Here is a 23152-nt window from a genome sequence, read left to right as displayed (position 1 = left end):
GAGACTGGGGTACACAGGAGATACCCCTCAGAGAGACTGGGGTACACAGGAGGATACCCCTCAGAGAGACTGGGTTAAACAGGAGGATACCCCTCAGAGATACTGGGGTTACAGGAGGATACCCCTCAGAGAGACTGGGGTTACAGGAGGATAACCCTCAGAGAGACTGGGGTTACACACAGGAGGATACCCCTCAGAGAGACTGGGATTACAGGAGGATACCCCTCAGAGAGACTGGGTTACACAGGAGGATACCCCTCAGAGAGACTGGGTTACACAGGAGGATACCCCTCAGAGAGACTGAGGTTACAGGAGGATACCCCTCAGAGAGACTGGGGTTACACACAGGAGGATACCCCTCAGAGAGACTGGGGTTACACAGGAGGATACCCCTCAGAGAGACTGGGGCTACACACAGGAGGATACCCCTCAGAGAGACTGGGGTTACAGGAGGATGCCCCTCAGAGAGACTGGGTTACACAGGAGGATACCCCTCAGAGAGACTGGGATACAGGAGGATACCCCTCAGAGAGACTGGGGTTACAGGAGGATACCCCTCAGAGAGACTGGGGCTACACAGGAGGATACCCCTCAGAGAGACTGGGGTTACAGGAGGATTCCCCTCAGAGAGACTGGGGTTACAGGAGGATACCCCTCAGAGAGACTGGGGTTACACAGGAGGATACCCCTCAGAGAGACTGGGGTTACACAGGAGGATACCCCTCAGAGAGACTGAGGTTACAGGAGGATACCCCTCAGAGAGACTGGGGTTACAGGAGGATACCCCTCAGAGAGACTGGGGTTACAGGAGGATACCCCTCAGAGAGACTGGGGCTACACAGGAGGATACCCCTCAGAGAGATTGGGGTTACAGGAGGATACCCCTCAGAGAGACTGGGGTTACAGGAGGATACCCCTCAGAGAGACTGGGGTTACAGCAGGATACCCCTCAGAGAGACTGGGGTTACACAGGAGGATACCCCTCAGAGAGACTGGGGTTACACAGGAGGATACCCCTCAGAGAGACTGGGGTTACACAGGAGGATACCCCTCAGAGAGACTGGGTTACACAGGAGGATACCCCTCAGAGAGACTGGGATACAGGAGGATACCCCTCAGAGAGACTGGGGCTACACAGGAGGATACCCCTCAGAGAGACTGGGGCTACACACAGGAGGATACCCCTCAGAGAGACTGGGGTTACAGGAGGATAACCCTCAGAGAGACTGGGGTTAAACACAGGAGGATACCCCTCAGAGAGATTGGGGTTACAGGAGGATACCCCTCAGAGAGACTGGGTTACACAGGAGGATACCCCTCAGAGAGACTGGGGTTACAGGAGGATACCCCTCAGAGAGACTGGGTTACACAGGAGGATACCCCTCAGAGAGACTGGGATACAGGAGGATACCCCTCAGAGAGACTGGGGTTACAGGAGGATACCCCTCAGAGAGACTGGGGCTACACAGGAGGATACCCCTCAGAGAGACTGGGTTACACAGGAGGATACCCCTCAGAGAGACTGGGGTTACAGGAGGATACCCCTCAGAGAGACTGGGGCTACACAGGAGGATACCCCTCAGAGAGACTGGGGTTACAGGAGGATTCCCCTCAGAGAGACTGGGGTTACAGGAGGATACCCCTCAGAGAGACTGGGGTTACAGGAGGATACCCCTCAGAGAGACTGGGGTTACAGGAGGATACCCCTCAGAGAGACTGGGGCTACACAGGAGGATACCCCTCAGAGAGACTGGGGTTACACAGGAGGATACCCCTCAGAGAGACTGGGGTTACACAGGAGGATACCCCTCAGAGAGACTGGGTTACACAGGAGGATACCCCTCAGAGAGACTGGGGTTACAGGAGGATACCCCTCAGAGAGACTGGGGCTACACAGGAGGATACCCCTCAGAGAGATTGGGGTTACACAGGAGAATACCCCTCAGAGAGACTGGGGTTACAGGAGGATACCCCTCAGAGAGACTGGGGTTACAGGAGGATACCCCTCAGAGAGACTGGGGCTACACAGGAGGATACCCCTCAGAGAGATTGGGGTTACAGGAGGATACCCCTCAGAGAGACTGGGGTTACAGGAGGATACCCCTCAGAGAGATTGGGGTTACAGGAGGATACCCCTCAGAGAGACTGGGTTTACACAGGAGGATACCCCTCAGAGAGACTGGGGCTACACAGGAGGATAACCCTCAGAGAGACTGGGTTACACAGGAGGATACCCCTCAGAGAGACTGGGGCTACACACAGGAGGATACCCCTCAGAGAGACTGGGGTTACAGGATGATACCACTCAGAGAGACTGGGTTACACAGGAGGATACCCCTCAGAGAGACTGGGGTTACAGGATGATACCCCTCAGAGAGACTGGGTTACACAGGAGGATACCCCTCAGAGAGACTGGGGTTACAGGAGGATACCCCTCAGAGAGACTGGGTTACACAGGAGGATAACCCTCAGAGAGACTGGGTTACACGGGAGGATACCCCTCAGAGAGACTGGGATACAGGAGGATACCCCTCAGAGAGACTGGGGTTACAGGAGGATACCCCTCAGAGAGACTGGGTTACACAGGAGGATACCCCTCAGAGAGACTGGGTTACACAGGAGGATAACCCTCAGAGAGACTGGGTTACACAGGAGGATACCCCTCAGAGAGACTGGGGTACACAGGAGGATACCCCTCAGAGAGACTGGGGTTACACACAGGAGGATACCCCTCAGAGAGACTGGGGTTACAGGAGGATACCCCTCAGAGAGACTGGGGTTACAGGAGGATACCCTTCAGAGAGACTGGGGTTACAGGAGGATACCCCTCAGAGAGACTTGTATACACAGGAGGATAACCCTCAGAGAGACTGGGGTTAAACACAGGAGGATACCCCTCAGAGAGATTGGGGTACACAGGAGGATGCCCCTCAGAGAGACTGGGGTTACACAGGAGGATACCCCTCAGAGAGACTGGGATTACAGGAGGATACCCCTCAGAGAGACTGGGGTTACAGGAGGATACCCCTCAGAGATACTGGGGTACACAGGAGGATACCCCTCAGAGAGACTGGGGTTACACACAGGGGATACCCCTCAGAGAGACTGGGGTTACACACAGGAGGATACCCCTCAGAGAGACTGGGTTACACAGCAGAATACCCCTCAGAGAGACTGGGGTTACACAGGACAATACCCCTCAGAGAGACTGGGGTTACACAGGAGGATACCCCTCAGAGAGACTGGGGTTACACAGGAGGATACCCCTCAGAGAGACTGGGTTACACAGGAGGATACCCCTCAGAGACACTGGGGTTACAGGAGGATACCCCTCAGAGAGACTGGGTTACACAGGAGGATACCCCTCAGAGAGACTGGGTTACACAGGAGGATAACCCTCAGAGAGACTGGGTTACACAGGAGGATACCCCTCAGAGAGACTGGGGTTACAGGAGGATACCCTCAGAGAGACTGGGGTTACAGGAGGATACCCCTCAGAGAGACTGGGGTTACAGGAGGATACCCCTCAGAGAGACTGGGGTTACAGGAGGATAACCCTCAGAGAGACTGGGGTTACAGGAGGATACCCCTCAGAGAGACTGGGGTTACACAGGAGGATGCCCCTCAGAGAGACTGGGGTTACACAGGAGGATACCCCTCAGAGAGACTGGGGTTACACAGGAGGATACCCCTCAGAGAGACTGAGGTTACAGGAGGATACCCCTCAGAGAGACTGGGGTTACAGGAGGATACCCCTCAGAGAGACTGGGGTTACAGGAGGATACCCCTCAGAGAGACTGGGGCTACACAGGAGGATACCCCTCAGAGAGATTGGGGTTACAGGAGGATACCCCTCAGAGAGACTGGGGTTACAGGAGGATACCCCTCAGAGAGACTGGGGTTACAGCAGGATACCCCTCAGAGAGACTGGGGTTACACAGAAGGATACCCCTCAGAGAGACTGGGGTTACACAGGAGGATACCCCTCAGAGAGACTGGGGTTACACAGGAGGATACCCCTCAGAGAGACTGGGTTACACAGGAGGATACCCCTCAGAGAGACTGGGATACAGGAGGATACCCCTCAGAGAGACTGGGGCTACACAGGAGGATACCCCTCAGAGAGACTGGGGCTACACACAGGAGGATACCCCTCAGAGAGACTGGGGTTACAGGAGGATAACCCTCAGAGAGACTGGGGTTAAACACAGGAGGATACCCCTCAGAGAGATTGGGGTTACAGGAGGATACCCCTCAGAGAGACTGGGTTACACAGGAGGATACCCCTCAGAGAGACTGGGGTTACAGGAGGAAACCCCTCAGAGAGACTGGGTTACACAGGAGGATACCCCTCAGAGAGACTGGGATACAGGAGGATACCCCTCAGAGAGACTGGGGTTACAGGAGGATACCCCTCAGAGAGACTGGGGCTACACAGGAGGATACCCCTCAGAGAGACTGGGTTACACAGGAGGATACCCCTCAGAGAGACTGGGGTTACAGGAGGATACCCCTCAGAGAGACTGGGGCTACACAGGAGGATACCCCTCAGAGAGACTGGGGTTACAGGAGGATTCCCCTCAGAGAGACTGGGGTTACAGGAGGATACCCCTCAGAGAGACTGGGGTTACAGGAGGATACCCCTCAGAGAGACTGGGGTTACAGGAGGATACCCCTCAGAGAGACTGGGGTTACAGGAGGATACCCCTCAGAGAGACTGGGGCTACACAGGAGGATACCCCTCAGAGAGACTGGGGTTACACAGGAGGATACCCCTCAGAGAGACTGGGGTTACACAGGAGGATACCCCTCAGAGAGACTGAGGTTACAGGAGGATACCCCTCAGAGAGACTGGGGTTACAGGAGGATACCCCTCAGAGAGACTGGGGTTACAGGAGGATACCCCTCAGAGAGACTGGGGTTACAGGAGGATACCCCTCAGAGAGACTGGGGTTACACAGGAGGATACCCCTCAGAGAGACTGGGGTTACACAGGAGGATACCCCTCAGAGAGACTGGGGTTACACAGGAGGATACCCCTCAGAGAGACTGGGTTACACAGGAGGATACCCCTCAGAGAGACTGGGATACAGGAGGATACCCCTCAGAGAGACTGGGGCTACACAGGAGGATACCCCTCAGAGAGACTGGGGCTACACACAGGAGGATACCCCTCAGAGACTGGGGTTACAGGAGGATACCCCTCAGAGAGACTGGGTTACACAGGAGGATACCCCTCAGAGAGACTGGGGTTACACAGGACGATACCCCTCAGAGAGACTGGGTTACACAGGAGGATACCCCTCAGAGAGACTGGGGTTACAGGAGGATACCCCTCAGAGAGACTGGGTTACACAGGAGGATAACCCTCAGAGAGACTGGGTTACACAGGAGGATACCCCTCAGAGAGACTGGGTTACACAGGAGGATACCCCTCAGAGAGACTGGGGTTACAGGAGGATACCCCTCAGAGAGACTGGGTTACACAGGAGGATAACCCTCAGAGAGACTGGGGTTACAGGAGGATACCCCTCAGAGAGACTGAGGTTACAGGAGGATACCACTCAGAGAGACTGGGGTTACAGGAGGATACCCCTCAGAGAGACTGGGGTTACAGAAGGATACCCTCAGAGAGACTGGGGTTACAGGAGGATACCCCTCAGAGAGACTGGGGTTACAGGAGGATACCCCTCAGAGAGACTGGGGTTACAGGAGGATACCCCTCAGAGAGACTGGGGTTACAGGAGGATACCCCTCAGAGAGACTGGGGTTACACACAGGAGGATACCCCTCAGAGAGACTGGGGTTACAGGAGGATACCCCTCACGAGAGACTGGGTTACACAGGAGGATACCCCTCAGAGAGACTGGGGTTACAGGAGGATACCCCTCAGAGAGACTGGGGTTACAGGAGGATACCCCTCAGAGAGACTGGGTTACACAGGAGGATACCCCTCAGAGAGACTGGGGTTACAGGAGGATACCCCTCAGTTCCAGTAGTGGCGTGTGTTTCTACCTCTGTTATAGGGTTTCATTCAGTAATAGTCTGTTACTTACAGCGATTATGTCCAGAGTGTTGTCACAGACCTTGCGTATCTCAGCATTCTTGTCGTGCATCAGGTCGATAAGGTACGCCGGAGCCTCTGAGATGAGGGTTAAGGGTTACAGCTCTGGGAAGTCTGAGGTCGCTGGTTCAAGGCCCAAACAGCCAACGTACAGTAATGAAGTGGTTTTTCATAGGAGGAGGAGGAGGAGGATGATGATGATGATGATGATGATGAGGAAGAACATTCAGAGAATAATGGGCTTTAATAGTTAAAACTGAAAAATTATATTTCACGCTTTCACACAAAATTAACTATGCATCAACATGTTTTAAACGTAAGAAGCAGTGCATTGTGGGTAGGAAGGATACGTGTCTCTTTAATGATGACCTCCCTGGTAGCCTGGTGAAACACCATCTGGTAAAACACATAGACGATCTGACACACAAACTCATCGTCCTCCTGTTGGGCTGCAGGGAGAAACAGCCATCTTAGACACACAGAGTGGCTTCGTCAAGAAGGGAAACCAAACCTGATATCTAAAACTCCACCACAGATCAACCTTTAACATCGTTCAGATCATTGTTTTTACAGCCACATGCACAGTATGAAGGGTTTGTTATGTATGAGGATGAGCAATGTTGTGAGAGGTCTGTATTTCGCCGGAAAGGGTATCGTTTCCGAATCGTCTGAAAAGATACGGATAGCCGCTCCACTTCTCCATCAGTTCAATAAGAAGCCCTGTCATATTGGTTCTGATGAAGGTCTCATCAGTTCAATAAGAAGCCCTGTCATATTGGTTCTGATGAAGGTCTCATCAGTTCAATAAGAAGCCCTGTCATATTGGTTCTGATCCGGGTCTCATCAGTTCAATAAGAAGCCCTGTCATATTGGTTCTGATCCGGGTCTCATCAGTTCAATAAGAAGCCCTGTCATATTGGTTCTGATCCGGGTCTCATCAGTTCAATAAGAAGCCCTGTCATATTGGTTCTGATCCGGGTCTCATCAGTTCAATAAGAAGCCCTGTCATATTGGTTCTGATCCAGGTCTCATCAGTTCAATAAGAAGCCCTGTCATATTGGTTCTGATCCAGGTCTCATCAAGTCAAAGCCCATATCAACTCCTCGACACACTGCACCCTCTTCAATTCTCCTACCGCCCTGACAGATCCACGACAACGCAATCGCCACGGCACTGCACACTGCCCTCACTCACCTGGACAAAAGGAAAGCATATGTGAGGATGCTGTTCATTGACTACAGCTGGACCTTAAATACCATAGTGTCCTATCAGCTCATTACAAATCTCACAGCCCTGGGTCTGAACTCCTCCCTCTGCAACTGGGTCCTGGACTTCCTGATGGGCCGACCACAGGTGAAGGTAGACAACATTACATCCTCGACACTGATTCTCAACACGGGGACCCCACAAGGGTGCGTCCTCAGTCCCTTCCTGTACTCCCTGTATACCCATGACTGACTGGCCTCACACAGTTCCAACTCCAATGTCAAGTTCACTGACGACACGACAGACCTAGTTACCAACAATGATGAAACAGCACTCTGATGGCGTCGTGCCAGGTAAACAACCTCTCTCTCGTTAGCAAAACAAAGGAGCCGATTGTGGACTTCATGAGGAACCAGGCTGGACACGTCCCCATTCTCATCAACTGTGAAGACGGTCAATAACTTAAATTCCTTGGCAGACACATCCCAGAGAAGTTGAAATGGTCTAACCGCATGAACACTGTGGTGAAGAAGGCACAACTTCAACTTCAGGATGCTGAAGAAATCTGTCCCGTCCCCGAGGGCCCTCACAGTGTTCTACAGAAGCACCATCGAGAGCATTCTGTCAGGCTGCATCACAGTGTTCTACAGGAGCACCATGGAGAGCATTATGTCAGGCTGCATCACAGTGTTCTACAGGAGCACCATGGAGAGCATTATGTCAGGCTGCATCACAGTGTTCTACAGAAGCACCATGGAGAGCATTCTGTCAGGCTGCATCACAGTGTTCTACAGGAGCACCATGGAGAGCATTCTGTCAGGCTGCATCACAGTGTTCTACAGGAGCACCATGGAGAACATTCTGTCAGGCTGCATCACAGTGTTCTACAGGAGCACCATGGAGAGCATTCTGTCAGGCTGCATCACAGTGTTCTACAGGAGCACCATGGAGAGCATTCTGTCAGGCTGCATCACAGTGTTCTACAGAAGCACCATCGAGAGCATTCTGTCAGGCTGCATCACAGTGTTCTACAGGAGCACCATGGAGAGCATTATGTCAGGCTGCATCACAGTGTTCTACAGAAGCACCATCGAGAGCATTCTGTCAGGCTGCATCACAGTGTTCTACAGGAGCACCATGGAGAGCATTCTGTCAGGCTGCATCACAGTGTTCTACAGGAGCACCATGGAGAGCATTCTGTCAGGCTGCATCACAGTGTTCTACAGGAGCACCATGGAGAGCATTCTGTCAGGCTGCATCACAGTGTTCTACAGGAGCACCATGGAGAGCATTCTGTCAGGCTGCATCACAGTGTTCTACAGGAGCACCATGGAGAACATTCTGTCAGGCTGCATCACAGTGTTCTACAGGAGCACCATGGAGAGCATTCTGTCAGGCTGCATCACAGTGTTCTACAGGAGCACCATGGAGAGCATTCTGTCAGGCTGCATCACAGTGTTCTACAGGAGCACCATGGAGAGCATTCTGTCAGGCTGCATCACAGTGTTCTACAGGAGCACCATGGAGAGCATTCTGTCAGGCTGCATCACAGTGTTCTACAGGAGCACCATCGAGAGCATTCTATCAGGCTGCATCACAGTGTTCTACAGGAGCACCATGGAGAACATTCTGTCAGGCTGCATCACAGTGTTCTACAGGAGCACCATGGAGAACATTCTGTCAGGCTGCATCACAGCCTGGTACGGCAACTCCACCGCCACTGACTGCAAGGCACTACAGAGTGTGATACGTGCAGCTGAACGCACCGTTTGGTGCTCACTGCCTGCCCTACAGGACACCTACACCACCAGGTGTCTCAGGAAGGCCAAGAACATCATCATGGACCCCAGCCACCCGAACCACGCCCTGTTCTCCCCGGCTTCAATCACTCAGACGGGGGTAGTATGGGAGCATCATGGACCCCAGCCACGCCCTGTTCTCCCCGCTTCAATCACCCAGACGGGGGCAGTATGGGAGCATCATGGACCCCAGCCACGCCCTGTTCTCCCTGCTTAAATCACCCAGATGGGGGCAGTATGGGAGCATCATGGCAAAAACTGTAAGACTGGCCAATAGTTTCTACCCTCAGACCATCAGGCTGCTGAACAGCCACCACTAGACAGCTACCTGCTCCCCCTATGGACTGTACCCATGTGACTATTAAACACAGTACATGTGACTATTAAACACAGTACCCTGTACATGTGACTATTAAACACAGTACCCTGTATTAAACACGGAGGGGTGCATGCTTAGTCCCTTCCTGTACTTCCTGTTCACCCATGCAGCGCGACTTCAACGGCATCATTAAGTTTGCTGACTCCGGTGGAACGCCTGACCCCTGACGATGATGAGACGGCCTATAGAGAGGAGGTCAGAGACCTGGTGGTAGGCCTGACCCCTGACGATGATGAGACGGCCTATAGGGAGGTCAGAGACCTGGTGGTAGGCCTGACCCCTGACGATGATGAGACGGCCTATAGAGAGGTCAGAGACCTGGTGGTAGGCCTGACCCCTGACGATGATGAGACGGCCTATAGAGAGGAGGTCAGAGACCTGGTGGTAGGCCTGACCCCTGACGATGATGAGACGGCCTATAGAGAGGTCAGAGACCTGGTGGTAGGCCTGACCCCTGACGATGATGAGACGGCCTATAGGGAGGAGGTCAGAGACCTGGTGGTAGGCCTGACCCCTGACGATGATGAGACGGCCTATAGAGAGGAGGTCAGAGACCTGGTGGTAGGCCTGACCCCTGACGATGATGAGACGGCCTATAGAGAGGAGGTCAGAGACCTGGTGGTAGGCCTGACCCCTGACGATGATGAGACGGCCTATAGAGAGGAGGTCAGAGACCTGGTGGTAGGCCTGACCCCTGACGATGATGAGACGGCCTATAGAGAGGAGGTCAGAGACCTGGTGGTAGGCCTGACCCCTGACGATGATGAGACGGCCTATAGAGAGGAGGTCAGAGACCTGGTGGTAGGCCTGACCCCTGACGATGATGAGACGGCCTATAGAGAGGAGGTCAGAGACCTGGTGGTAGGCCTGACCCCTGACGATGATGAGACGGCCTATAGAGAGGAGGTCCGAGACCTGGTGGTAGGCCTGACCCCTGACGATGATGAGACGGCCTATAGGGAGGAGGTCAGAGACCTGGTGGTAGGCCTGACCCCTGACGATGATGAGACGGCCTATAGAGAGGTCAGAGACCTGGTGGTAGGCCTGACCCCTGACGATGATGAGACGGCCTATAGAGAGGAGGTCAGAGACCTGGTGGTAGGCCTGACCCCAGACGATGATGAGACGGCCTATAGAGAGGAGGTCAGAGACCTGGTGGTAGGCCTGACCCCTGACGATGATGAGACGGCCTATAGGGAGGAGGTCAGAGACCTGGTGGTAGGCCTGACCCCTGACGATGATGAGACGGCCTATAGAGAGGAGGTCAGAGACCTGGTGGTAGGCCTGACCCCTGACGATGATGAGACGGCCTATAGAGAGGAGGTCAGAGACCTGGTGGTAGGCCTGACCCCTGACGATGATGAGACGGCCTATAGAGAGGAGGTCAGAGACCTGGTGGTAGGCCTGACCCCTGACGATGATGAGACGGCCTATAGAGAGGAGGTCAGAGACCTGGTGGTAGGCCTGACCCCTGACGATGATGAGACGGCCTATAGAGAGGAGGTCAGAGACCTGGTGGTAGGCCTGACCCCTGACGATGATGAGACGGCCTATAGAGAGGAGGTCAGAGACCTGGCAGCGTGGTGCCAGGAGAACATCTCTCTTAACGTGAGCAAGACAAAAAGGAGCTGATGGTGGACTACAGGAAACAGAGGGCCGAGCATGCCACCCGTTCACGTCAACGGGTCTGTAGTGGAGCAGATCGAGAGCTTCAAATTCCTCGGTGTTCACGGTGCATTCAGAAAGTATTCAGACCCCTTGACTTTTTACACGTTTTGCTACGTGACAGCCATATTCTAAAATGCATTAAATAGTCCCCACCCCCCACTCCCCGCCCCCATCACAATACCCCATAATGACATCACAATACCCCATAATGACATCACAATACCCCATAAGGACATCACAATACCCCATAATGACATCACAATACCCCATAAGGACAAAGCAAAAACAGGTTTTTAGAAATGTTTGCACATTTATTAAAAATACAAAACTGAAATATCACAAATATGACATAATTCAGACCCTTTACTCTGTACTTTGTTGAAGCATCTTTGGCAGCGATTACTGCCTCAAGTCTTCTTGGGTATGACGCTACAAGCTTGGCACACCAAGTTGGATGGGGAGCGTCGGTGCACAGCTATTTTCAGGTCTCTCCAGAGATGTTCGATAGGGTTCAAGTCCGGGCTCTGGCTGGGCAACTCAAGGACATTCAGAGACTTGTCCCGAAGCCACTCTTCCATTGTCTTGGCTGTGTGCTTAGGGTTGTTGTCCTGTTAGAAGGTGAACCTTCACCCCAGTCTAAGGTCCTGAGTGCTCTGGAGCGGGTTTTCATCAAGGATCTCTCTGTATTTTGCTCCATTCATCTTTCCCTCGATCCAGACTAGTCTCCCAGTCCCTGGCGCTGAAAAACATCCTCACAGCATGATGATGCCGCCACCATGCTTCACCGTAAGGACCATGCCAGGTTTCTTTGGCTGGGCAGTCAGCTCTGGTTCCAAATTTCTTCAATTTAAGAATGATGGAGGCCCCTGTGTTCTTGGGAATCTTTTCTTATTTAAATCAATTTTAGCTGTAAAGTAACAAAATGTGGAAAAAGTAATGGGGTCTGAATACTTTCCGAATGCACTGTAACTAAGGAATTATACCAGGCGGTATCAGAGGAAGGCCTTAAAAATAGTCAAAGACACCAGCCACCCAAGTCATAGACTGTTCTCTCTGCTACCGCACAGCAAGTGGCACCGATGCACCAAGTCTGGAACCAACGGGACCCTGAACAGCTTCGACCCCCAAGCCGTCAGACTGATAAACAGTTAGGTAATCCTTAGCTACCCGGACTATCTGCAATGACCCTTTGCACCAACTCTTTTGACTCATCACATACACAGCTGTTACTGTCTATTATCTATCCTTTACCCCTACCTACAGTATACTGCTGTTACTGTCTATTATCTATCCTTTACCCCTACCTACAGTATACTGCTGTTACTGTCTATTATCTATCCTTTACCCCTACCTACAGTATAATGCTGTTACTGTCTATTATCTATCCTTTACCCCTACCTACAGTATACTGCTGTTACTGTCTATTATCTATCCTTTATCCCTACCCACAGTATACTGCTGTTACTGTCTATTACCTATCCTTTATCCCTACCTACAGTACACAGCTGTTACTGTCTATTACCTATCCTTTACCCCTACCTACAGTATACTGCTGTTACTGTCTATTATCTATCCTTTACCCCTACCTACAGTATACTGCTGTTACTGTCTATTATCTATCCTTTACCCCTACCTACAGTATACTGCTGTTACTGTCTATTATCTATCCTTTACCCCTACCTACAGTATACTGCTGTTACTGGCTATTATCTATCCTTTACCCCTACCTACAGTATACTGCTGTTACTGTCTATTATCTATCCTTTATCCCTACCCACAGTATACTGCTGTTACTGTCTATTACCTATCCTTTATCCCTACCTACAGTACACAGCTGTTACTGTCTATTACCTATCCTTTACCCCTACCTACAGTATACTGCTGTTACTGTCTATTATCTATCCTTTACCCCTACCTACAGTATACTGCTGTTACTGTCTATTATCTATCCTTTACCCCTACCTACAGTATACTGCTGTTACTGTCTATTATCTATCCTTTACCCCTACCTACAGTATACTGCTGTTACTGTCTATTATCTATCCTTTATCCCTACCTACAGTATACTGCTGTTACTGTCTATTATCTATCCTTTATCCCTACCTACAGTATACTGCTGTTACTGTCTATTATCTATCCTTTATCCCTACCTACAGTATACTGCTGTTACTGTCTTATCTATCCTGTTGCCTAGTCACTTTATCCCTACCTATATGTACATACACTACATGACCAAAAGTATGTGGACACCTGCTCGTCGAACATCATGAGCATTAATATGGAGTTGGTGCCTCACCATTCAGTAGTTCTATAATAACAGAGATGATGTCTTACCATTCAGTAGTTCTATAATAACAGAGATGATGTCTTACCATTCAGTAGTTCTATAATAACAGAGATGATGTCTTACCATTCAGTAGTTCTATAATAACAGAGATGATGTCTTACCATTCAGTAGTTCTATAATAACAGAGATGATGTCTTACCATTCAGTAGTTCTATAATAACAGAGATGATGTCTTACCATTCAGTAGTTCTATAATAACAGAGATGATGTCTTACCATTCAGTAGTTCTATAATAACAGAGATGATGTCTTACAATTCAGTAGTTCTATAATAGCAGAGATGATGTCTTACCATTCAGTAGTTCTATAATAACAGAGATGATGTCTTACCATTCAGTAGTTCTATAATAGCAGAGAGGATGTCTTACAATTCAGTAGTTCTACAATAGCAGGGATGATGTCTGTCTTACCATTCAGTAGTTCTATGATAGCAGGGATGATGTCTGTCTTACAATTCAGTAGTTCTACAATAGCAGGGATGATGTCTGATGATTCAGTAGTTCTAGAATAGCAGGGATGATGTCTGATGATTCAGTAGTTCTAGAATAGCAGGGATGATGTCTGATGATTCAGTAGTTCTACAATAGCAGGGATGATGTCTGATGATTCAGTAGTTCTAGAATACAGGGATGATGTCTGATGATTCAGTAGTTCTACAATAGCAGGGATGATGTCTGATGATTCAGTAGTTTAGAATAGCAGGGATGATGTCTGTCTTACCATTCAGTAGTTCTATAATAGCAGGGATGATGTCTGTCTTACCATTCAGTAGTTCTATAATAGCAGGGATGATGTCTTACCATTCAGTAGTTCTATAATAGCAGGGATGAGGTCTTACCATTCAGTAGTTCTATGATAGCAGGGATGATGTCTGTCTTACCATTCAGTAGTTCTATAATAGCAGGGATGAGGTCTTACCATTCAGTAGTTCTATGATAGCAGGGATGATGTCTGTCTTACCATTCAGTAGTTCTATAATAGCAGGGATGAGGTCTTACCATTCAGTAGTTCTATAATAGCAGGGATGAGGTCTTACCATTCAGTAGTTCTATAATAGCAGGGATGATGTTTGTCTTACCATTCAGTAGTTCTATAATAGCAGGGATGATGTCTGTCTTACCGTTGAGTAGTTCTATGATAGCAGGGATGATGCCAGACTTGGCCAACATGGCGGCACAGCTGTCGTCCATGGACACCGTCCCGATCATGATCACCACCTCTAGTATCAGGTCATCCTCTGCAGAGCCTGATGACAACACACAGAGGTCAAGGGTCAGGGGTTAGAGAGCCTGATGACAACACACAGAGGGCAGGTGTCAGGGGTTAGAGAGCCTAATGACAACAAACAGAGGTCAGGGGTCAGAGAACCTGATGATAACACACAAAGGGGTCAGAGAACCTGATGATAACAAACAGAGGTCAGGGGTCAGAGAACCTGATGATAACACACAGAGGTCAGGGGTCAGAGAGCCTGATGACAACACACAGAGTACAGGGGTCAGAGGGTACAAAAGGTGAACTCCTGTTCTTCTAGTTTTCATAACTACAGTTTCTTTAGAACACCTTTAGAACACCTTTAGAACACCTTTAGAACACCTTTAGAACACCTTTAGAACACCTTTAGAACACCTTTAGAACACCTTTAGAACACCTTTAGAACACCTTTAGAACACCTCCGTATTCTCTCAGAAACTAAATCCACTCTTCTTCAGTGATGTAGTTACCTAGTTTGAGTCTCTTTCTATCAATTCAAATCAAATGAAAAGGGCTTTATTGGCACGGGAAACGTATTTACATGGCCAAAGCAAGGGGAAAAAACAAACCAAAGTGAGAAGATACAAAGCAACATCAACAAAAACAATGTAGAATCTAACGGTAAATATTGCACTGAAAAAGATCTCAAAAAGATAGACATTTCCAGAGTGTTATAATCAGCTATGGACGGTGTTTTAGTAATGTAGTGGGGGAAGATAAATAAACAGGTAAATATAGCTGGTATTTATGTTGTTTGGTTAACAGATATGGGAGTTTATAAATGTTTGATTTGTTTTCAAATTCTTTGTGGTTCTGTGTGATCTGTGGCTATGAAAAGCCAACTGACATTTCCTCCTGAGGTGCTGACCTGTTGCATCCTCTACAACTACTGTGATTATTATTATCTGACCCTGCTGGTCATCTATGAACATTTGAACATCTTGGCCATGTTCTGTTATAATCTCCACCCGGCACAGCCAGAAGAGGACTGGCCACCCCACATAGCCTGGTTCCTCTCTAGGTTTCTTCCTAGGTTCTGGCCTTTCTAGGGAGTTTTTCCGAGCCACTGTGCTTCTACACCTGCATTGCTTGCTGTTTGGGGTTTTAGGCTGGGTTTCTGTACAGCACTTTGAGACATCAGCTGATGTAAGAAGGGCTTGATAAATACATTTGATTTGAGGGAAGTATGTATTTCTAATGTGGTCATACATTTGGCAGGAGGTTAGGAAGTGCAGCTCAGTGGCCACCTCTTCTTGTGGGCAGTGGACACATATCCTGTCTTATCTCGAGAGCCAGGTCTGCCAATGGCAGCCTCTCTCAATAGCAAGGCTATGCTCACTGAGTCTGTACATAGTTAAGGATGTTCTTATGTTTGGGTCAGTCACAGTGGTCAGGTATTCTGCCACTGTGTATTCTTTGTTTAGGGCCAAATAGCATTCTAGTTTTTTTGTTGATTCTTTCCAGTGAGTTAAATAGTTATCTATTTGGTTTCTCATAATTTGGTTGGGTCTAATTGTGTTGCTGTCCTGAGGCTTTGTGGGGTCTGTTTGTGTTTGTGAACAGAGCCCCAGAACCAGCTGGCTAAGGGTACTCTTCTCTAGGTTCATCTCTCTGTAGGTGAGGGCTTTGTGGTGGAATGAGTGGGCATCGCTTCCTCAGGGTGGTTATAGAATTCACTCACCTGGTTTGAGCCTATCTTTAAAGTAAGGTACCAGGTTGTACTCCTTCAACACCAGTTCCCAGTCCAGATCAGCGATAGTGAGGTTAGCCAGGGTCCCCAGACACTCGATCACATACTCTTCATTTTCATCAGGAGTGATCTGGGCTGCCAGGTCTCCTACATAGTCCTGGAGGAGACCATTCGGTTAGTAAGTCACTTAGCAACACCTCATTCATACAGTCTCTTAATATCTCTGCTGCCTCATGGGAACTGGATGCTTTTATATGGCTTCATTGCTGGGAGCTTCAATGTGTTCTTCATTAGTCTTTTCAACCAATCCAGTCACAACATCTGCTTGATCAAGTCATTCAAATCCAACATGAATTTAGTACTAACGATGAAGAGGTGTTTGGGTGGTCCGTCGTGTTGAGAGATGTTTCGTATCATCTTCATAAGTAAAGGATCCTTCAGCTTCAGAGCTCTCTTCATCAACATCTTCAGACCATTACCTGAGGGAAGGGAAGCATTCATTACTTATTCAACAGCCTGTGAAATATTTATACAAATGAATTAATTTATGACACATGGAAGGTGACAATGAGTCTTGGACATATTTCTATTGTTCTTAGATCACCAGACCATCTCTGATACATATGTGGTCTGTACCTTCACAGATGAGCTGTATAACTGATAGTGGTCCTCCCTACCTTCACAGGTGAGCTGTATAACTCATAGTGGACCTCCCTACCTTCACAGATGAGCTGTATAACTGATAGTGGTCCTCCCTACCTTCACAGATGAGCTGTATAACTGATAGTGGACCTCCCTACCTTCACAGATGAGCTGTATAACTGATATTGGTCCTCTCTACCTTCACAGATGAGCTGTATAACTCATAGTGGACCTCCCTACCTTCACAGATGAGCTGTATAACTTACAGTGGTCTTCCCTACCTTCACAGATGAGCTGAGCGTTCTTCTTGTTAGCTGCCAGGTTGATACAGAAGGAGATGAGCTCAGCATCGATCCTCTCCTCACCGTGCTCAAACAACATCTTCATCAACTGGTGAGTCAACACAGAGCACTAAGTTAGCATGTTAGCAATAGATACACTGAAAAAAATATAAACACAACATGTAAAGTGTTGGTCCCATGTTTCATGAGTTGAAATAAAAGACACCAGACATTTTCTTGACGCACAAAAAAAGCTTATTTCTATCTAATTTGGTGCACAAATTTGTTTACATCCCTGTCATTCTGTGTACACATTTGTTTACATCCATGTTCGTGAGCACTTCTCCTTTGCCAAGATAATCCATCCACCTGACAGGTGTGACATATCAAGAATCTGATTAAACAGCATGATCATTACACAGGTACACCTTGTGCCGGGGACAATAAAAGGCCACTTAAAAATAATAATAAATCAAAATCAACACCAGAAACCCTAGACCCACTCCAATTTGTATACCACCCCAAAAGATTCACAGATTATCTCTATTGTACTCCACACTGCCCTTTCCCACCTGGACAAAAGGAACACCTATGTGAGAATGCTGTTCATTGACTACAGCTCAGCCTTCAACACCATAGTGCCCACGAAGTTCATCACTAAGCTGAGGACTCTGGGACTAAACACCTCCCTCTGCAACTGGATCCTGGACTTCCTGACGGGCCTCCCCAGGTGGTAAGGGTAGGTAGCAACACATCCGCCACGCTGATCCTCAACACTGGGGCCCCTCAGGGTTGTGTACTTAGTCCCCTCCTGTACTCCCTGTTCACTCATGACTGCACTGCCAGGCACAACTCCAACACCATCATTAAGTTTGCCGATGACACAACGGTGGTAGGCCTGATCACCGACAACGATGATACAGCCTATGAGGAGGAGGTCAGAGACCTGGCAGTGTGGTGCCATGACAACAACCTCTCCCTTCATGTGAGCAAGACTAAGGAGCTGATTGTGGACTACAGGAAAAGGAGGGCCAAGCACGCCCCCATTATCATCGACGGGGCTGCAGTGGAGCAGGTTGAGAGCTTCAAGTTCCTTGGCGTCCACATCACCAACAAACTAACATTATACCTTCATTTCAACAAGGAACAGACTGAGACCAAGGTCTCTTTTACAGCTGGGCCATATATACATGTTTACACATACCGCACGGCAAGTGGTACCGGAGCGTCAAGTCTATGTCCAAGAGGCTTCTAAACAGCTTCTACCCCCAAACCATAAGAATCCTGAACATCTCATCAAACGGCTACCAGACTATTTGCCTTGACCCCCCCTCCCCTTTACGCTGCTGCTACTCTCTGTTATTATCTAGTCACTTTAATAACTCTACCTACGTACATATTGTCCATATTACATCAATTACCTCAACCTACCAGTACCTCCTGTATATAGCTTCACTATTGTTATTTCTCTTTAATTATTTGTTACTTGTTTTTGGGGGGTATTTTTCTTAAAACTGCATCGTTGGTTAAGGGTTTGTAAGCTTTTCATTTCACCGTAAGGTTGTTGTTTGTTGTATTCGACATGACAAATAACACTGTTGTGGGTGCTGATCTAGGATCAGGTGTTGTACTGTTACCTGTGGGATGCAGTCGGTGTAGGCGAACATGGACTTGAACCTGTCATCAACACTGATGTGGTACAGGATACACATGGCCATCTGCTTGTGGTTCTCGTCACCTGACAGAAGGAACACATTACTACACATTACTACACATTACTACACATTACTACACATTACTACACATTACTACACATTAAACCAGCTCAAATCTGATACATTACAACCAGATAGATTGATATGGTAGGTACGCCAGTAGAATGAGAGAGAGGAAGAGAGAACAGAGATAGAGAGCAAGTGAGAGAGAAATTGAGAAACCTATCCAACCTAAAAGCATAGAGACCCAGAAAACCTGAGTCTACGCCTACACTATGGTGAATCACTAAAACAATTCAGAAATACACTACGGGAAAAGAAGGAACAGCACGTCAGAAATCAGCTCAATGTAATTGAATAATCCATAGACTAACCACTTCTGGGAGAATTGGAACACACTAAAACAAACAACGAAACAAAGAGTTGTCTATCCAAAACGGAGATGTATGGATAAACCACTTCTCCAATCTTTTCGGACATCTTTACTTGTTTGTCATTTAGCAGACGCTCTTCTCCAGAGAGACTTACAGGAGCAATTAGGGTTAAGTGCCTTGCTCAAGGGCACATCGGCAGACTTTTCATCTAGTTGGCTCGGAGATTTGAACCAACAATCTTTTGGTTACTGGCCCAGCTATTTACTTCGAGGGCAGAGGGCAGCATTGGGAATTTTGGATGAAAAGCGTGCCCAAATTAAACTGCCTGCTACTCAGCCATAAAAGCTAGAATATGCATATCATTCGTACATTTGGATAGAAAACACTCTGAAGTTTCTAAAACTGTTTCAATGATGTCTGTGAGTATAACAGAACTCATATGGCAGGCGAAAACCTGAGAAAGAATCCAACCAGGTAGTGGGAAATCTGAGGTTGGTCGTTTTTCCAAGTCATTGCCTATCGAATATACAGTGTCTATGGGGTCATATTGCACTTCCTAAGGCTTCTACTAGATGTCAACAGTCTTTAGAAACTTGCTTGATGCTTCTACTGTGAAGGAGGGGGGAATGGGAGCTGAATGAGTCAGAGGTCTGCCAGGGTGGCATGAGCTGATCATATGAGAGTCAGCTTGGGTTCCATTGCATTTCTAAAGACAAAGGAATTCTCCGGGTTGGAACATTATTGAAGATTTATGATAAAAACATCCTAAAGATTGATTCTATACTTAGTTTGACATGTTTCTACAAACTATAATATAACTTTTCGTCTGAACTTTCGCCTGGACTTGCCTGCACCTCGTGAGTTTGGATTATGTAGTAAACGCGCAAACAAAAAGGAGGTATTTGGACATAAATGATGGACTTTATCGAACAAATCAAACATTTATTGTGTAACATCAGTGATTCATTTTATCTCTATTTCTGCTTTTTTGACTCCTCTCTTTTGCTGGAAAAATGGCTGTGTTTTTCTGTGACTTGGCTCTGACCTAACATAATCGTTTGGTTTGCTTTCGTCTTAAAGCCTTTTTGATATCGGACACTGTGGCTAGATTTACAACAAGTGTATCTTTAAAATGGTGTAAAATACTTGTATGTTTGAGGAATTTTAATTATGGGATTTCTGTTGTTTTGAATTTTGGCGCCCTGCAGTTTCACTGGCTGTTGACGAGGTGGGACGCTACCGTCCCACATACCCTAATGAGGTGTTAAAGACTAGCAGAACCCACTGGATTCTCCAATTACATTGGATGAACTACAGAACAAAATACAAACCCTTCAACCCAAAAAAGCCTGTGGTGTTGATGGTATACTAAACCACAAATTCAAATGGCTAATTCTTAAACTTTTCAACATTTATATCAATGAATTGGCACCAGAACGGTCAAGTCAAAGGGTCTACAGCAGCATCTAGATCTTCTGCACAGATTCTGTCAGACCTGGGCCCAGACAGACCTGGGCCCTGACAGACCTGGGCCCTGACAGTAAATCTCAGTAAGACAAAAAAATAATGGTGTTCCAAAAAAGGTCCAGTTCCCAGGACCACAAATACAAATTCCACCTAGCCACCGTTACCCCAGAGCACACAACAAACTATACATACCTCCGCCTGAACATCAGCACAGGTAACTATACATACCTCTGCCTAAACATCGGCACCACCGGTAACCATACATACCTCTGCCTGAACATCAGCACCACAGGTAACTATACATACCTCGGCCTAAACATCACCACAGGTAACTATACATACCTCGGCCTAAACATCAGCACCACAGGTAACTATACATACCTCGGCCTAAACATCAGCACCACAGGTAACTATACATACCTCTGCCTAAACATCGACACCACCGGTAACTATACATACCTCTGCCTGAACATCAGCACCACAGGTAACTATACATACCTCGGCCTAAACATCAGCACCACAGGTAACTATACATACCTCTGCCTAAACATCGGCACCACCGGTAACCATACATACCTCTGCCTGAACATCAGCACCACAGGTAACTATACATACCTCTGCCTAAACATCGGCACCACAGGTAACTATACATACCTCTGCCTAAACATCGGCACCACAGGTAACTATACATACCTCTGCCTGAACATCAGCACAGGTAACTATACATACCTCTGCCTAAACATCGGCACCACAGGTAACTATACATACCTCTGCCTAAACATCAGCACCACAGGTAACTATACATACCTCTGCCTAAACATCGACACCACCGGTAACTATACATACCTCTGCCTGAACATCAGCACCACAGGTAACTATACATACCTCGGCCTAAACATCAGCACCACAGGTAACTATACATACCTCTGCCTAAACATCGGCACCACCGGTAACCATACATACCTCTGCCTGAACATCAGCACCACAGGTAACTATACATACCTCTGCCTAAACATCGGCACCACAGGTAACTATACATACCTCTGCCTAAACATCGGCACCACAGGTAACTATACATACCTCTGCCTGAACATCAGCACAGGTAACTATACATACCTCTGCCTAAACATCGGCACCACAGGTAACTATACATACCTCTGCCTAAACATCGGCACCACAGGTAACTATACATACCTCTGCCTAAACATCGGCACCACAGGTAACTATACATACCTCGGCCTAAACATCAGCACAGGTAACTATACATACCTCTGCCTAAACATCAGCACAGGTAACTATACATACCTCTGCCTAAACATCACCACAGGTAACTATACATACCTTGGCCTAAACATCACCACAGGTAACTATACATACCTCGGCCTAAACATCAGCACCACAGGTAACTATACATACCTTGGCCTAAACATCACCACAGGTAACCATACATACCTCTGCCTAAACATCACCACAGGTAACTATACATACCTCGGCCTAAACATCACCACAGGTAACTATACATACCTCTGCCTAAACATCAGCACAGGTAACTATACATACCTCTGCCTAAACATCAGCACCACAGGTAACTATACATACCTCGGCCTAAACATCACCACAGGTAACTATACATACCTCTGCCTAAACATCAGCACAGGTAACTATACATACCTCGGCCTAAACATCAGCACCACAGGTAACTATACATACCTCTGCCTAAACATCAGCACCACAGGTAACTATACATACCTTGGCCTAAACATCACCACAGGTAACTATACATACCTCTGCCTAAACATCACCACAGGTAACTTCCACAAAGCTGTGAACTATCTGAGAGACCAAGAAGGGCCTTCCATGCCATCAAAAGGAACATCAAATTCAACATACCAATTAGGATCTGGCTAAAAGTACTTAAATCAGTTACAGAACCCATTACCCTTTATGGTTGTGATGTCACCAACCAAGAATTCACAAAACGGAACAAACACCAAATTCAATCAATCAAATGTATTTATAAACCCCTTTTTTCATCAGCTGTACAGAAACCCAGTCTAAAACCTCAAACAGCAAACAATGCAGATGTAGAAGCACGGTGGCTAGGAAAAACTCCCTAGAAAGGCCAAAACCTAGGAAGAAACCTAGAGAGGAACCAGGCTATGAGGGGTGGCCAGTCCTCTTCTGGCTGTGCCTGGTGGAGATTATAACAGAACATGACCAAGATGTTCAAACATTCATAGATGACCAGCAGGGTCAAATAATAATAA

At 47.9% G+C, this 23152-nt stretch overlaps 1 protein-coding gene across 1 annotated transcript in view; it reads right to left on the bottom strand.

Annotated features, from left to right (window-relative positions):
* Positions 1-23152, bottom strand: part of LOC121847663 (kinesin-associated protein 3-like) — a 64914-nt gene that overhangs the window by 8701 nt on the left and 33061 nt on the right. Inside the window, exons 7-13 of the mRNA XM_042329613.1 lie at positions 18967-19067; positions 17330-17438; positions 16773-16885; positions 16398-16563; positions 14541-14708; positions 6415-6513; positions 6057-6142 (exon numbers count right to left, since the gene is read on the bottom strand). Coding sequence (XP_042185547.1) covers positions 6057-6142; positions 6415-6513; positions 14541-14708; positions 16398-16563; positions 16773-16885; positions 17330-17438; positions 18967-19067 — 842 coding nt within the window. The remainder of the gene's footprint in view (positions 1-6056; positions 6143-6414; positions 6514-14540; positions 14709-16397; positions 16564-16772; positions 16886-17329; positions 17439-18966; positions 19068-23152) is intronic.

Source organism: Oncorhynchus tshawytscha, linkage group LG10 (genome assembly GCF_018296145.1).
Source record: "Oncorhynchus tshawytscha isolate Ot180627B linkage group LG10, Otsh_v2.0, whole genome shotgun sequence".
NCBI classification, from domain to species: Eukaryota; Metazoa; Chordata; class Actinopteri; order Salmoniformes; family Salmonidae; genus Oncorhynchus; species Oncorhynchus tshawytscha.
Note: the sequence above shows the minus strand (reverse complement) of the source record. Positions and strands in the feature narration are given on the sequence as shown.